Source organism: Larimichthys crocea, chromosome XVII (assembly GCF_000972845.2).
Source record: "Larimichthys crocea isolate SSNF chromosome XVII, L_crocea_2.0, whole genome shotgun sequence".
Lineage (NCBI taxonomy): Eukaryota > Metazoa > Chordata > Actinopteri > Sciaenidae > Larimichthys > Larimichthys crocea.
Genome location: NC_040027.1, coordinates 14,311,446 through 14,326,122, shown reverse-complemented (window position 1 = coordinate 14,326,122; position 14,677 = coordinate 14,311,446). Strand labels below are relative to the sequence as shown.

The following is a 14,677-nucleotide window of genomic DNA, read 5'->3' as shown; positions in this document are numbered from 1 at the left end:
TTGCCTTTTGACCCACACAAGAACGTTTGCATATGGTGCCATCAGGATGTGTTGAAAGACCCATCTTTATATATATATACGTGGCGACCTGACATGAACCCTGAAGTCACTTCACAAAATTCCACACACGTCTGAAAGAACGCAGTTACCGACACCTGTGAAAATCCATCAAAATGAGCAATTGACTGTCTGTGTAAACATTACTTAAGAAATTATCTTTGACAGTGTATTAAATCATTAATTCTGTATTCAAATGGAAATTCCTGATTTATATGCAATCTATTTTATTCACACGTCATTGAAATGCATCATGAACACCTGTTCATTTTAATTAAAGAGGTATCATGATTGGAAACTGTACTAGCTCTCTAATAACTAAGAGCATTACAGTGAAACAAAAAAAATCAGCAAAGTTAATAAAATCCAAAAATATAAATGAATATGAGATCAAATCGTGAAATAATAATTAAAGTAACAGAAAAAGTCAAAAAACAAAAATGAAAAAGTTTAATAAAACAAGATTGCACCATTAATGTCACAAGTGCACCAAAAACAGCTGTGAGTCCAAAATTACAGCTAGATTATTGGCTTTTAATTAGACATTATGAAATAAGGCACCCAGACTACATGAGAGACTGTTAATAATGCAAGTACTGGGATCAGGAGGGGTAATTATAGGGATCTCTGATTTGAAGTCATTCAAGTACAGGAGATGCAGCTTTTAATATCAGCAAGGATAGGCATAATACAGGACTTACATATTGGGGCATACAGTTGTGTATATTTGCATACATATATTACTGTATGTCTGTCATGTAATTCATGTAAATAGGGAATGAGAGGGCTCCCGGGATAGACTCTTGGGGGACTCCACAAAAACAAAAAGATATAGCATTCACGACACTGACAGTATAAAGAATGGACAGCGTATGCATGGCGTCACCCACAGGTTTCTGAAGAGATGTTTCGAAGCTCAAAATAAGTAGCGTTGGCCATCTTGGCATCTCTTCCACATTGCGTCGGCTAAATATTGGCAAAGGTATCGATCATCGGTAGACCTGAGGCGGGTCGAATGAAGCCTGGGTGCTCAAACAAGCATCTATAACAGCACCCACCTGTCAATCAAAACAGCCACACTGTCAATTACGCAAAACTTTAAGCCTTAATATAATTTGGACAGGTGAGTTCTAAAATAAATTCTCCCTCAGTACAGTTGAATATCACAGCAAAAGCAGCTGTGCATATGCACGGGATGTAATTATATTTATACCTGCAAAAGCAATCAGGTTAAACACTTGCTCTGTTTACATCATACATGATCCCTTCTCCTCAGGTGACTGACCCCAGCTGCCCTAATCTCAAGAGCTATGACCAGCTCTTAAAAAAGCAAGCGGACTGCGTGCAGGGTTACCAGGAGTCATTGCCTGGTGCAAGGTTACCGTATGTAACTACAAAGTGAGAGCCCAGGGCCTCGACAAGATGAAGACATGTTATCTGCAGCCCTGTGATCTTCACTCTGTTTAGATGCACCATGAATCTCTACAGCAAACAAACAAAAAAACATTACAGCGTTGTCATGATGAATAGTCCCATTTTTTGTTGTTGTATAGATGAAGTAGCTTTTTTTTTTCTTCTTTTTTTTTTTTTTTGGAAAAACATGGTTCAGATCATTGATTGATATTCTTCACATTCATTATCTTTTTCTGACCCCTGATGCATTTTTGTTTCTATCACAACACTATCGAACCATTACATTGAAAGCCCATCCACAAATTCTGTGTGTTTTTCTACTCTCCTATCGACAGAATTTCCCTCTGGCTACATGAAAAAGAAATAAATACTTCCTTAGAAACCCGAGGAATTTTAAAAATGTATTTTTTTTACTGAGCCTGAGTGTTAACAGAAAAAGCAGCCTTAAATTCTCAGCCTCTACCTTTCTATTTGATATTCACATGCCACTGAGAAAATCATAATTTCTATTTCTTTGTTGCAATTTCTACGAATTTAATGTACAGTGGAGCTTTAAGAAAAATGACCCCGCTAAAATTAACTCAGTGTGTGCACGCAATTTGCGAGAAAGGTGCAAGTAATGAACCTGAAAATATAATTAGAACATATTCCGTGCAGTTTCTCAGACAGTGATATTGTCTTTACAGCATAATTTAAAAACAAAATGAGTCATGATTTTGAAAAAGCACACCCACTCATATCTAAGTATGAATACTCCAATTACGCCTGTGAGCCATTCTGCCCTTTCAACAATTTCTTTGTTTCTTCCTATTCTGTTCAAGAAACCAAGATCAGACAAAGAATCAAAATACAAGAAAAAACAGGCGCTGTGCACTTTGTTTATTATAATTACCTCTCTCATACAGTAGTTATTGACCTAAAGCGAACATTTTGACAAAGACAGGATTCTTCCAGTCATTTAAGTGGGGGCGGTGCATTTTGGCTGCAGTGGTGTGGGCCACCAAAAAATGTATTGACCTGTGGCAGAGACGTTGATCCAGATCCAACTTTGGAATAACTTCATCACACTGTGGCTGCCAATCAGACCTGTCAAACCTCCACAGTCAGCCTGAAAACTGAGACTATCCAGGTGGGTTCATGGACTAAAGTCTACCTGTTGTGTTCTGGCTTTGTGTATTTCATGAACACAGCTTCTAAATCTGTGGCTGGGTTGCTTTATGCTGCAAAATAGTTGTAACACAAAAAAGTTTCCTTTGGTTTGTGTTAAATAATTTGAGAGACAGTGAGAGAGACAGACAGCAGTGGTTGAGTGACATAGACAGTGAATGAGAGTGAGTGAGTGCCTTCATCGAGAAAGCTGGTTAAACAGCAAAATAAAAAGTTATTTTCTGATGAGCACACTTCAGTGCAACTTCAGATGTTTTGAGTTATATTGTGTCCTGAAAATCTGATGTTTGCGTGATGTACTAGTCTTCTTCACTGCCTTTCCTGGTACATTTATATATTTCTTGGCACATTACTGTGACCTGTAGACCAGAGAATAGCAGCTGTGTGCTAATGCACATGCATCCTTGTGTGCATGCACAAGAAACAAAACAGGGACACATCCATAGCACTACTAGTGGTAAAAAAAACTCAACATGGTACCTTTTTAAATACTGTGATTTTTGAAAATAGAAAGGTAAACTCATTTTTTAAAAACATCAGCACATGTCATGAGTTCTGATTTCTTTTTAAAGATATCCTTTTTTCCATGTAGTGAATGAAAACCACAGCAGTGGGTCATTCAAGTTGATACAGCCTGTAAACACAGAAAATACGACCCCTCTTGAAGGCACTATTTTCGATACACATAAACATCATAGCTATATATATTTTACTCAAAGCTACAACAGGCATTGGGTAGAGATGTGCATGACAATTTGTTGTTGATGTTTTTAAAGTAGGAGGTTTCAAAATATCAGTAGTGAGTCGAGTTGAAATTTGTGGGTTTGGGGAAGAATGTGTAAGGGCTTTAGAGACACTGTAACTTCATGTATATATACACACACTGTGTCATTATACATTCACAAGGTGGATACAGCTAATAGTGTAAACCCTCCTTTACTAAAATTAGAAATAAAAAAAAGATGACGTGCATATAAATATTTAGATAAAAGTAATATTCTCATAGTCATTTGAAGTCCATGCAGAGAGCCTGGCACATACGACAGAAAAAGCCACTGGAGGCAGTTGAACCCTCTCACCCTCCCTGCTCATGTCAGTTTGGAATATTAAATCTATTGGCACATATCAGTTGACTGATTTATACCTTGTAACCATGCAGCACACATTCTTCGCAGAAGTCGTTACACCTCTAATGCAGGTCAGACTGTGTGACAGGGATCGGTTGGACTGCTATAGCGTTGCACATATACAAGCTACTGCATATAATTAGTGCTGTGCCTACAACCATGTTGTTGGATAACATGCTGTCTGGTGGTGGTCCACACAGGCTCTGGTTACTGAATGCTTCATAGATTAAAGGTCAGTCCTCTAGACCTGATCTTTAGGTCAGTGGTGGAAAGTGGGTCTCCTTATGTTTCATTTTCTCATGCCAGCACATCAGAAATGTTCCTTACAGTAGCTGCTTCCAGGCGCAAAATGGGACTTTAACAAATCTCAAATGCAAATGTAGCCACAAGCGACATCAAAAATGAATTAGACCCATTAAGTGTAACAGAGGCATTAGTAGTATTGATAAATATAGGGAACTATGAATTCTGTGTTAAAGTGATTAATGGTCAAAGCTATGGACCTTTTGTGATAGGCCTTCTTTCAAATATGAAAATAATTAGGTAAAAGTTGTATTAGTCATTTTTCTGTGTAATTAATTCTCACTGTGTTTATTGTGTATCAGATACAGTGTGTATTGTTCACCAGAACATTCAAAATTGTCGCTAGGCTATGAGAGTTTATAAAGGGATTGATAGAACAGTTTTCATTGTAAAGCCATTTTGTGGACTGCTAAATTAATAAACTGATTACTAATTAATTAACATTTTTAATTATTCTCTTGAATTCATGGCAGACTCGTGGAGTGGATTACAGAACTTTCCATATTTGGTGTTAGATTTATGAAATCAATATGGACAGTATAAAACATGGGCGTTATATTTGTGACGTCACCCACAGGTTTCTGAAGAGCTGTGTGTTGGCTCTGGCCGCCTGTATCTGCCGCCTCCTAGCTAATCTAAAAATGAGCAAAGACATAGATCTGAGGTGGGCTGAATGACGCCTGGGTGCTTAAACAAGCCATCTGTAACAGCACCTACTGTACTGGTCAATCAAAGCAGCCACACTGTTAATTATACATAACTTTAAACCTTAATATAATTTGAACAGTACAGGGAAATTAGCTATAGAGACCAAAACTGTTTTTTGTACCAGGCTGTAAACATGTTTATTTCTGCTGTGAAGTTCGACATTTTTACATGGGGACTTATGGAGACTGACTCGTTCTGTAGCCAGCCGCAAGTGGACGTTTGAGGAACTGCAGTTTTTGGCACTTCTGCATAGTCTTCACTTCACAGCCATGGAGGTTGCCATTAGGAAATCAACAGCTGGAAAATGAAAGAAAATACACTGTATAATTTTTCACCACTAGTAGTGCTGTGGAGCAATGTCTCGAATACATTCTTGCTAGTTGTTTCAGGCTATTCCTCTGATCAACAGTTCAACGTTCAGTGTGAGAAATAAAGAGTGTAAACAGAAGCTTGTTTGTTTACAAAAAAAAACCCTGCAGTGAACGTTTTAATATCATGTCTTGTCAACACCTCCTTCCTTGGCTCTCATTCATTTTGTAATTTTCGAAAATTACAGGGGAAGGGGACCGTATGTGTTAAATTACTGTAGGCATTTTTCACCTTTGCTTTGTGGTGTGGGTTACTTAATGTTATTAGTGACAATTTAGTTTTCCTGTAAAAATGTCTGCTGTGAAAAGGAGCTGTTACCTGTCATTGAAACCATTAATGGTCTGGAAATAGCCTGAAAAATACAGTTCTTTAGCTGTTTTGTTTTTTGTTTTTTAATATTAATACAAATTTAGTAACTTGTATTATGTATCTATTTATAGAATATGTCACATCCAGTCTCCAAATGAATTGCCTTGCAAAATAACTGCCTAATATAGTTGGTGTATAATAAGTTTCAAGGTTTTCTGGTGATTGTAACATCTTGCCCTGGAAATCCTTGAGTTTTCTAACCATAAATTATATATCATTTTAAACATGAAACTCTTGAAATCAGTCATGAAATGGTGGTTATTCTATTTGTCTAGTGAAATTCTTTGATATTAATTAATTTAATAATAATATAATTAAATTATGTAGTGATTTACTAGTAGTAGTAAACAATAAATCCTTGTATGTAAAAGTACATATTTGAGGTAGAGATAATCTGTTTTTACACATGTTCTTTGTTGTTATTCTAGAGTTTACAACAAGTGTACACATGCAAAAAGCATTGGGGTTCCCATAGGAGAAAAACACTGGTGAGCGTTCCAGGGAAATGCTGCACTCTTAACCTACAACAATTTGATTTTTGAAGAATTACTCATTTTTGTGCATTAACTTATTGGTTTCACTCAAAAAAATTAAGGACTACGTTGTCTAGTTGTTGTTGTTAGTTTGTTGATTGGCCGGTTCGTTCGGTCAGTGGTAACCCTCAGTAGATCAGAAGTGTTTGTCACATAACCGCTCATAAATAATAGGCCCTGCCACCCTCTTCTCCTCTGGCCCCCTCTGAGACGAACAGCATGGCTGGTAAATAACTGGCCGGATCGATACTTGTCATTGCAGTTCAGTGAGCCCCGGCAATCTAAAATGTCTGAGCAGTTTGTTTATTTTCTCGTTTTCGACCTCTCCTCACAGGCCTGTAGTGAAGAGATGCAGATGTAGATTTTGCAATGTCAATGGTTAGTTCATAATCCTGCGGCACGCTGGGTGACACAACAGATTTATTCAGCAGCTGTTCGAACACATGAATCTGTTTAGCTTAAAGCCTCTTTTGTGATAGTGTGAAAAACACAAGAGGAGTTCATTTGATTAACTCTGGTCAACTGAGTGACACTGTTTGACTGTGCTTATGTCTTAGTAGTATAACACATACAGGTACAGCTGCATAAAGGTATGAAGCTGTCAGACACCAGGCAGCCAAAACCACCTGCATAAACAGTGGCCCCTGCTGGCTCCTTGTCGATATGGTCTCCCGTCAGTTCCAACACCTCTCTGCACATAAACAAGTTTTCTTTGTTTTTTTCTTTTGACTGTTGTTGAAACTAGATTCCTCTCTGCCCTCTTAACATCCTCCTCTGTCCACAGAACGACTCTTATCCGGCCCCTGGCTCAGAATCCATGAAACGTGTGCACTTTCTAAACATTTATTCTCATCAAGGAAGCATCTCTCAGCGGATCAGGGCTTTGTGTATCATTGACTCCAGCATTTTAGTGGTAGTGTTTGGTCAACGGATATCCGTCAGGGTGTCATTCAGTTAAACCATGTGGTTGTTTAGGTGGAAAGGAAAAGGATATATCATGGTTTGCTAGGAGGCGAAATTACACAGGAGATCAACAACACTGTGTATTACAAAAGGGAAGCGCAGGTTGCCAATACATCGATTTGAAGACATAACCTGTATGAATCTTCATTATGTCCACCACATGAGTTTAAATATGGATCCATGCTACCACATGAGGAAACAACAGGGAAATACTTGGAGCTCTCACCCAAACCAGGGAAACCTGCATCCTGTGTAATATGGTGTTTGCTACAATCACAGGATTGTAATGGTGTACAAAGAGACGCCAAATAAGTTTCATCTTCGTCCCGACAATTTGTGCAGTCATTTGTTCTTGTTTCTTTTCAGATTGCTTGTGGCTTCCCTCTCTAGACTCTAGATTTTCAAATATCTGTTTGCAGGGGGATGTGTCAGTTCCGAACAGATGACCTAGTTTTTACACATGCACAATCTTACAAACACTGAAAGGCCCCTCTACATACATTACATGTCTGCATACTGCCTTGAAATTCATCCCCTTTTTATATGAATTCAGTTTGCAAGCAAAGATTCGAGTGGCTGTGAAAAATGTCAATTATAGAATTGGTTAATTTTTAATTATTGTCGGCTGCTCTGTACACAGCTGCTCTACAGTTGACTGTTGTTTTTTTTTTCTTTCTCCGCATTTAATTGGAGCTGAAACAGCATGACCTATTTTGTTTGGAGAGAATGTATACTTTATCTGTGCCTCCTCAGAAGGTGGCCTTGAGCTTAATATGCAGCGCTGTGATGGTTCCTCTCCGAGTGTAATGCAGTACAGATTACTCATAACCTGTTTAACATCACAAGCAAGCAAATTCATCAACTGGATTACATAAAGCCACTAACATGTGATTCCTCTCAACACATTCTTCAATTAAACATGCGGCTGCCAGAAGAATGACAAAGCAACATTCCCGCAAATACCCGGGAATACCCACTGCATCCTTAATGCTGCTCAGAGTGGCATCTTGACCTCGGCTATGTAATCAAAACAGGGTTGTCCTTTTATATTATTATCAATATAACTCCGTCTGGCCAGTCTTTTTACGAATGAATCACAGGAATGAGGTTCCCTCAGAGGTTTCTACTGAAGTGCGCCACTGTGTCATAGTGACACAAACAATCTCTAGCTTTCAAAGGCAGTTGAGAAAATGGGAATGGATTCAAATAATGCCATCCATTATACATTGATGGCTCTTAATAAAAAAAAATAAAATAAACATCTTTAAGTATTTAACCCTTATGTTTGATTCTAGACACACGACATAGTGTAACACCTCCCCCCCTCATCAAAACACACACACGCAAACACACACCAACTCACTGAAAGGATAGTGTGACTGATCCAGCAATCCTTTCATTGTTCACTGGTAAAACAGAGTCGCCTAAGCTGCTATAATCACTCGTTTAGTGTTGCAGCAACAAATGCTTTTTTTAGATATTCCAATCCAATAAAAAAAAAGAACCCTAACTAATGCAATGGTCCATTTGCTGCTGTTGTTGTTAATATTACTATTATTTTTAATAAGACATCTCCTTTTCAAAGGCTCTGTGTCCATTTCACATGATATCATTGATGATTTAAGGAAACAAAAGCCAGGACGTCAGATGGAGAGCTGACTTAAAGCTTTTAAAAGCCTGAGTTAAGTCTGCAGCTGCACTGACACTAAAGAGCATTTTGTATTGTAAAGTCCATCATCATTTAATCTGTGGATAAATATGTCTGCGAGTGATTATGTCTTTCTTTAGTTTGTGCTGATCGTGCGGGAAATGTCGAAGCTATTGTAAAAGGTAAGACAATTGTTTTTGGTTTAAGGTGCGATATTGTATTTACAGGAAGTAAAACGGAGCACAGCTGATAGATGACTGCAGGTTTAGAGACATAGATTAGTGTTAGCATTTCACTGGGTCCTCTCTCGCTACAGTGTTTGCATTTTCCTCCCTTCTGGTTATCACTTTCGGCTCAGTGGTTTGTGCTGTTTATGCAGTGGCTCTCTGTCTCATTGTCTTTCCATATTGCTTTTGAACCGTGCAAAAAAAAATGTGCCGGCCTAAATATGAGCTGATACAGATCATGATTCCTCAAAAGTTGAACTCAAATACAAACTATAATGATACTTATGCATATTTTACATGTTCCAGTTAAGGATGAAATCGTTGTGTGTAAACAATATTTAAGCTTCAAACCTCTGGATGGGCATTTAACATTTGAGAAATGGGAGGTGCTCCGTCAACGCCTGTGTTGCGGTACTACTACGCCATAATCATATGTTCTATATCACCATCCTTCCAGCAGATGAAGCATGTCCTTAACACAACTGACTAACACTCCTCGAACACGTTTGAATCACTGAGATGCGACCCCCCTAGTGGATACGAGAAAGAGTCTATAGAGTAACAGTTACAAAAAGAAGAAACCATAGACTAGCAACTACATCACAGACTATATCCTGGGCGAATCATCCTGAGCATATAGAGTTTCACAAAGATTCACCAAGAGTAGCTCTGCCCAGGCCAATAATCAGGAGCATCAGTATCGCCTCCACCATCTTGGCGGTTCTGTCTCTTCCGCCTCCCGTCTCTAAAAATCTGCAAATACATGCCTCATTGGTGGACCTGATACCCGTCATACATCTTTAAGCATGCCTCATTGGTGGACCTGATACCCGTCATACATCTTTAAGCTTTAATATAATTTGAATGGGTGAGTTGTCATGAACTATTAGCTACAGAGACCAAAACTTTTTTTGTACCAGGCTGTAAACATGTTTATTTCTGCTGTGAAGTTTTTAACATGGGGACTTATGGAGACTGACTCGTTCTGTAGCCAGCCTCAAGTGGACGTTTGAGGAACTGCAGTTTCTGGCACTTCTGCATAGTCTTCACTTCACAACCACGGAGGTTGCCACTTGTACCAAACACGTAGCCACCATCCTAGCTTCATTGGTCGGCAGCACTACTCACCATATCCACGACTCAGTGGATTTTGTAAGCAGCTCAAACAAGCCACCTGCCTGCTCTCACGTATGAAAAACTTTAAACCTAATATAAGTTAAAGTTGGGAGCTTATGGAGAGTGACTTGTTCTGTAGCCAGCCTCGAGTGGACGTTTGAGGAACTGCATTTTTGGGCTTGGCTTCATTTTTCACAGAAGTTACCACTGGGTACTGACTAATTTCAGTGTGACTTTAATTTGTTTCTGTCTGTATGTCTGGATTCAGACAGCAGGACAAATAGAACAATAAACTATCTGTCTCTTTCTCACTTTAATCTATAACTTTAGTAACGTTGCATCATTATTGTAACACAGCAGATCTGTAAGTTCCCTCTGTTGTGTAGGTGATGATATGTAAATAGTACCTGCTTCCTGTTCACTTAGACTCCTTTGTTCTACCTGATGCCCTGAGAACAGTTGTCTCTCCTGTTCACTCTATCACTGGGCTGGATGTTGGTTGGTTGGTTCTTAGCAGGACACCGTGCTGTCAGGGCATTAGGTGAGAGCATGCCTCTATGCCCAACCACCCCCCTTGCTCCACTCCCAGGCTCTGCTTTGTCTGCTCACCGTTCTCTGTCATGCTGTATCAGGTAGCACGGCCATTTACAGGTGTGATTGTTGTTTTGGATCTTAAGTGGTCTGGCATTTAGCAGCTTGAATTGTTTGTCAAGTGGATGGCATTTGATGATCCATCAGGATGTCTTTCAGGGGTATTACAACTGATAGGATTTTTGCTATTAAAAAGCAGATGGCAGATGACCTGAAACTATAATCCTCCATGTACTGGGAAAACAGTGGAAAATAGGTGCAGCTGTTAATCCAGTCACCGCTGAATTTGAGCACAAAACTTCAGTGAAACCATGTCTTGAGTGTCCTGAGGGCGCAGGCAAACAATTTACTGAATTGAGCCAGACATAACTGAAAAACCATGTCTCCGGCACGTATAGCTGCTGTATGGTTTCTATTGTTGCCCCTGAAAAGCCGAACACGAACTGCGAAGCAATCATAAAGCATGCAGGGAAGCAATTTCTTTCTCTTATTCAAGTGAAAAATTATTCCATGCTGTCACAAAAGACTCCCTAACAAGGTGCTTTAAACTCCCTGACAGTGCATTGCTGCAGGGTGTCAAAGAGTGGATAAGGTATAAATGAAGCTTAAACTCAAAAGTCTGTTTCTGGTAATAGCAGCATTTCGTTCCCTCTCCAATGTGCTTTTGATGTGGAGCTAAGATTAACAGTGTTAAATCGTCCTCTTCACTGTCTCAAACTAACAACACAGGCATTAATGAGCTGGATGTTTACAACAAGAGCACTTCTTTGAGGTGTTTGGATATTGTACAGACTTATTATCTACTCTTTCATACAGGTTGTCGCATTAGAGTTCAGCCTCTTCCACACGCGCACCCAACACTGACCGTTGTGTATTATTTTTAAAACAAGGTTGCGTAATTTAAGTCGAGAACAGAGAGAATATCCAACCGCTGAGGAATGTTCCTTTCATCTCCCCTTAATCCTCCATGATGTGATCCTGGCCGTTTACGGTCGAGCGGGCCGAGGAGGCGCAAGGTGCCAGCTGCTCTCTAGAGAACGCTCCGGCATGGCAGAAAGATTTGCACATCGAACGTGTCGATCCCTCACAGTTAATGAGGCCTGCTGTTTGGGCTTCCATTATCAGCCTGCTGCATCCCGAGCCGGGCTGAGCAAAAGTCATGCATCATAAAGTTCTGGGTGCTGGTTGATACATTGTGGACAGTAATCAGAGCTCAGCATTTCTCACCATCTCTGGAGTTAAACTCAGTCGACTGGTGCATGTTCTTACACCAAAACCTACCTACTGTACGTTTGCATTTCCATTTATATACATATACATACATAAGAGTATATATATATATATATATATATATATATATATATAATATCTATTATAGATCTATTATCATATCTATCATCTAATACCCTTCACCCTTGCAACCGGACTGACACATACAATGAATCAAATTAATGAAAATTATGAGCATACAAATTTAGCCATCAATAACACCAGAAGAGTTGTTTGACACGATCTGTAACTGCTCTTTCATTCTGGATACAAAAACATCTTTTCACTCAATCTTCTATTGACAAATCCGATCACTTAATGCGACACAGTAAGCCACGGATAAATTAAGACAAAACCAGACCGGTCGCTAACATTCACCCAACTCCCAGATGTAACAATTAGGAACACCTCAAAGGTCAGCTCAGATCTCGGCTTGTGATAGAATATTGAAAATCAAATCTACTGTAAAGATCCAGCCCGGCCCCAGATCTAGGAAGGGTCATCCGAGTGTCACTGATTTTCAGAAAAAGCTCAGCCGCGCAGCAAGAAAAGAGTCAAGTTCAGGTCTCCAGGGTGTCTGGAAAGGACACACACACACATACACACACCTGTGATGGGATTGAGCCGGGGGCTGGGATGGTGGTGAAAGGGGAGCAGCGGGATGATTGGCAGAAAATGTCAGGCACGATACGTCAGCCCCATACAGACACACAGCAGGTAGATGTCAGAGCTCACAAGGAAAGGAAGGAAGTGGCATCTTCAGAAAGTTATGTCATCCTTCTAAAATCTCCTACAGATTAGGCCTCGACACCGCTCACACCTGGAAGCTCAGTGTCTAAATGACTATCTCTTGACCTATCACCCAAATGCACAACACTTAAAAAGTAGCTTTCTTCTAATGTTGACCTCCTCTTTTTTTCTGCTGTTATCATTATTTTCCAAACTACAAGGATTAGTCAGGGTCACAGTTTTTTCCCCTCCACATGCTTGTATTGCACAGAAGGTTATGCACAACCTTCTAGGCTGCACCACCACTGGGGCCTGAGCCAGGGTCAGATATCTCAGAGGGGAAAGGCAGACTCAAGACCATCCACTGCATGTTGATTACAGTGAATGTGTTTTGTTTGACCTTGCGCGCTTCATCCTGATTTATTGAATTCAGGTTTTTGTGAATCCTTAAGTCAAACCTGGACGTATTTTGTTAAGCAACACATGCCTGCACTTTTCCTGCATTTTAAGCAGCGTTTGTATCGCACAGACCGCAGATAATATCCATCAGTGAGGTGGTAAATAAATTCAAGAAACCGCTGAAATGTTTCGTCATTAGCCGGGTCGGCTTTGTGAATCACAACTATGTTCCTTTTCTGGTTCTCAGGGCAGTGCTCCTGTTGCCCACCCCGAAGATGAACTGGAGCGCCTGACCAAGAAGATGCTGTTTGACATGGACAACCCACCGTCTGAGGAATATTTTGGTAAGAAAGATGGCTCATCTCACACACACACACACTCGGTTAGCAGTAGCCTTTTTCACAGAAGACATTTTGATGTGCCTCAGAAGCAAATAATAATGACTGACCTCTTACTCTATTACATTGTTTTAGTTGAAGGGTCCTGATACTGTGTCATACCGTCATGAACACCTGAACAGAACATAACCATTGCCTGTCTTAATACTAACACCTCCTTCTACTAGGACAAGTCAAACTGTGACTGCTGTGACTAAGGCCTTTTATTACAACAACAATAGCTTGCTGTATTTTTGTCACCAAAAAGCTGAATCCCATAATGTCCCATGGCAGTTTGAACTCTAATCCTAGTTTCACTGTTTTAAGACTTGTATAGGAAGATAATCTATCTATCTATCTTGCTACATTAGTATTATTACATTTACATTGTTGCACCTTTATTTTGGAATAATTGAAGCAATCCTGCATTATGATTGACTACTTTCTTCTTGCTACAAGAAGCATTTCTAGCTGTGGGCTAGGCAATTAGTTAATGATGTTACCTAGAATGAAATACATTTAAACCAAACAGGGTTTTTAATTCATGTCTAGATACTGTGTCTTTCAGCATCACAGCGTTTATGCTGCCGTTATATTAGCTACTTAACTACTCAGAGATTTACAGCAGCCAAAGACTGTTCGATAATGGACCACGCGAATAGAGACAGCATCCTCTCTCACATTGGAAGAGCACACAGTATTGACAGAAGATCAATTTTATTTGTATTGATTTATTTCACAGATATAAATAGATTAAGTCTCTTGAGACGCATTATTTACACACGCAATCAATGAAAAATTTACTCCACTTTCTTATTACCACATTATAACAGGACCACGTACTCGTGTGCATTTGTCATCAAACAAAAGAATGTAATCACTTCTGCTGTAAGTGGTCTTATACCTTCTGCTCTAAGCACCTCTGACACAGCAAGAGTCACAATGTAGCATTCATAGGTGAGAGTAGTCAAGTGGCTAAAATTAGCCCATGAGTCACTGTTTGATTCACGTGTAACACGAACACTGAGAAAAGCTTTGCAGACACACACACACAAGATCAGATCTGAAGACATTAGCGCAGGGAGCGTCGTCTCATTAGGAGCGCTCACTCTGTCATATGACGTTTTGTGAAACTAAAAGAAGAAACTGGTTGTACTACAAAAAGCAAACCCGCGCCACATTTATGGCGATAAAGGCTTAAAAAAACAATGTGGGATAGTGGGTTAATAGATAAAACTGGCATAAGGTTTCCTAGATTAGCCCACCCAGTGACCCACAAAGTTAGTTTCGTATCACAGGAGCAGTGTTTTTT

At 39.6% G+C, this 14,677-nt stretch overlaps 1 protein-coding gene across 6 annotated transcripts in view; it reads left to right on the top strand.

The window, feature by feature from the left end:
- The window catches only part of lpp (LIM domain containing preferred translocation partner in lipoma), a 142,864-nt gene that overhangs the window by 90,914 nt on the left and 37,273 nt on the right, over window positions 1-14,677 (top strand). For all 6 annotated transcript variants that reach the window (XM_019275358.2, XM_019275360.2, XM_019275354.2 and 3 more), the window contains one exon: window positions 13,236-13,332. In XM_019275358.2, coding sequence (XP_019130903.1) covers window positions 13,236-13,332 — 97 coding nt within the window. The remainder of the gene's footprint in view (window positions 1-13,235; window positions 13,333-14,677) is intronic.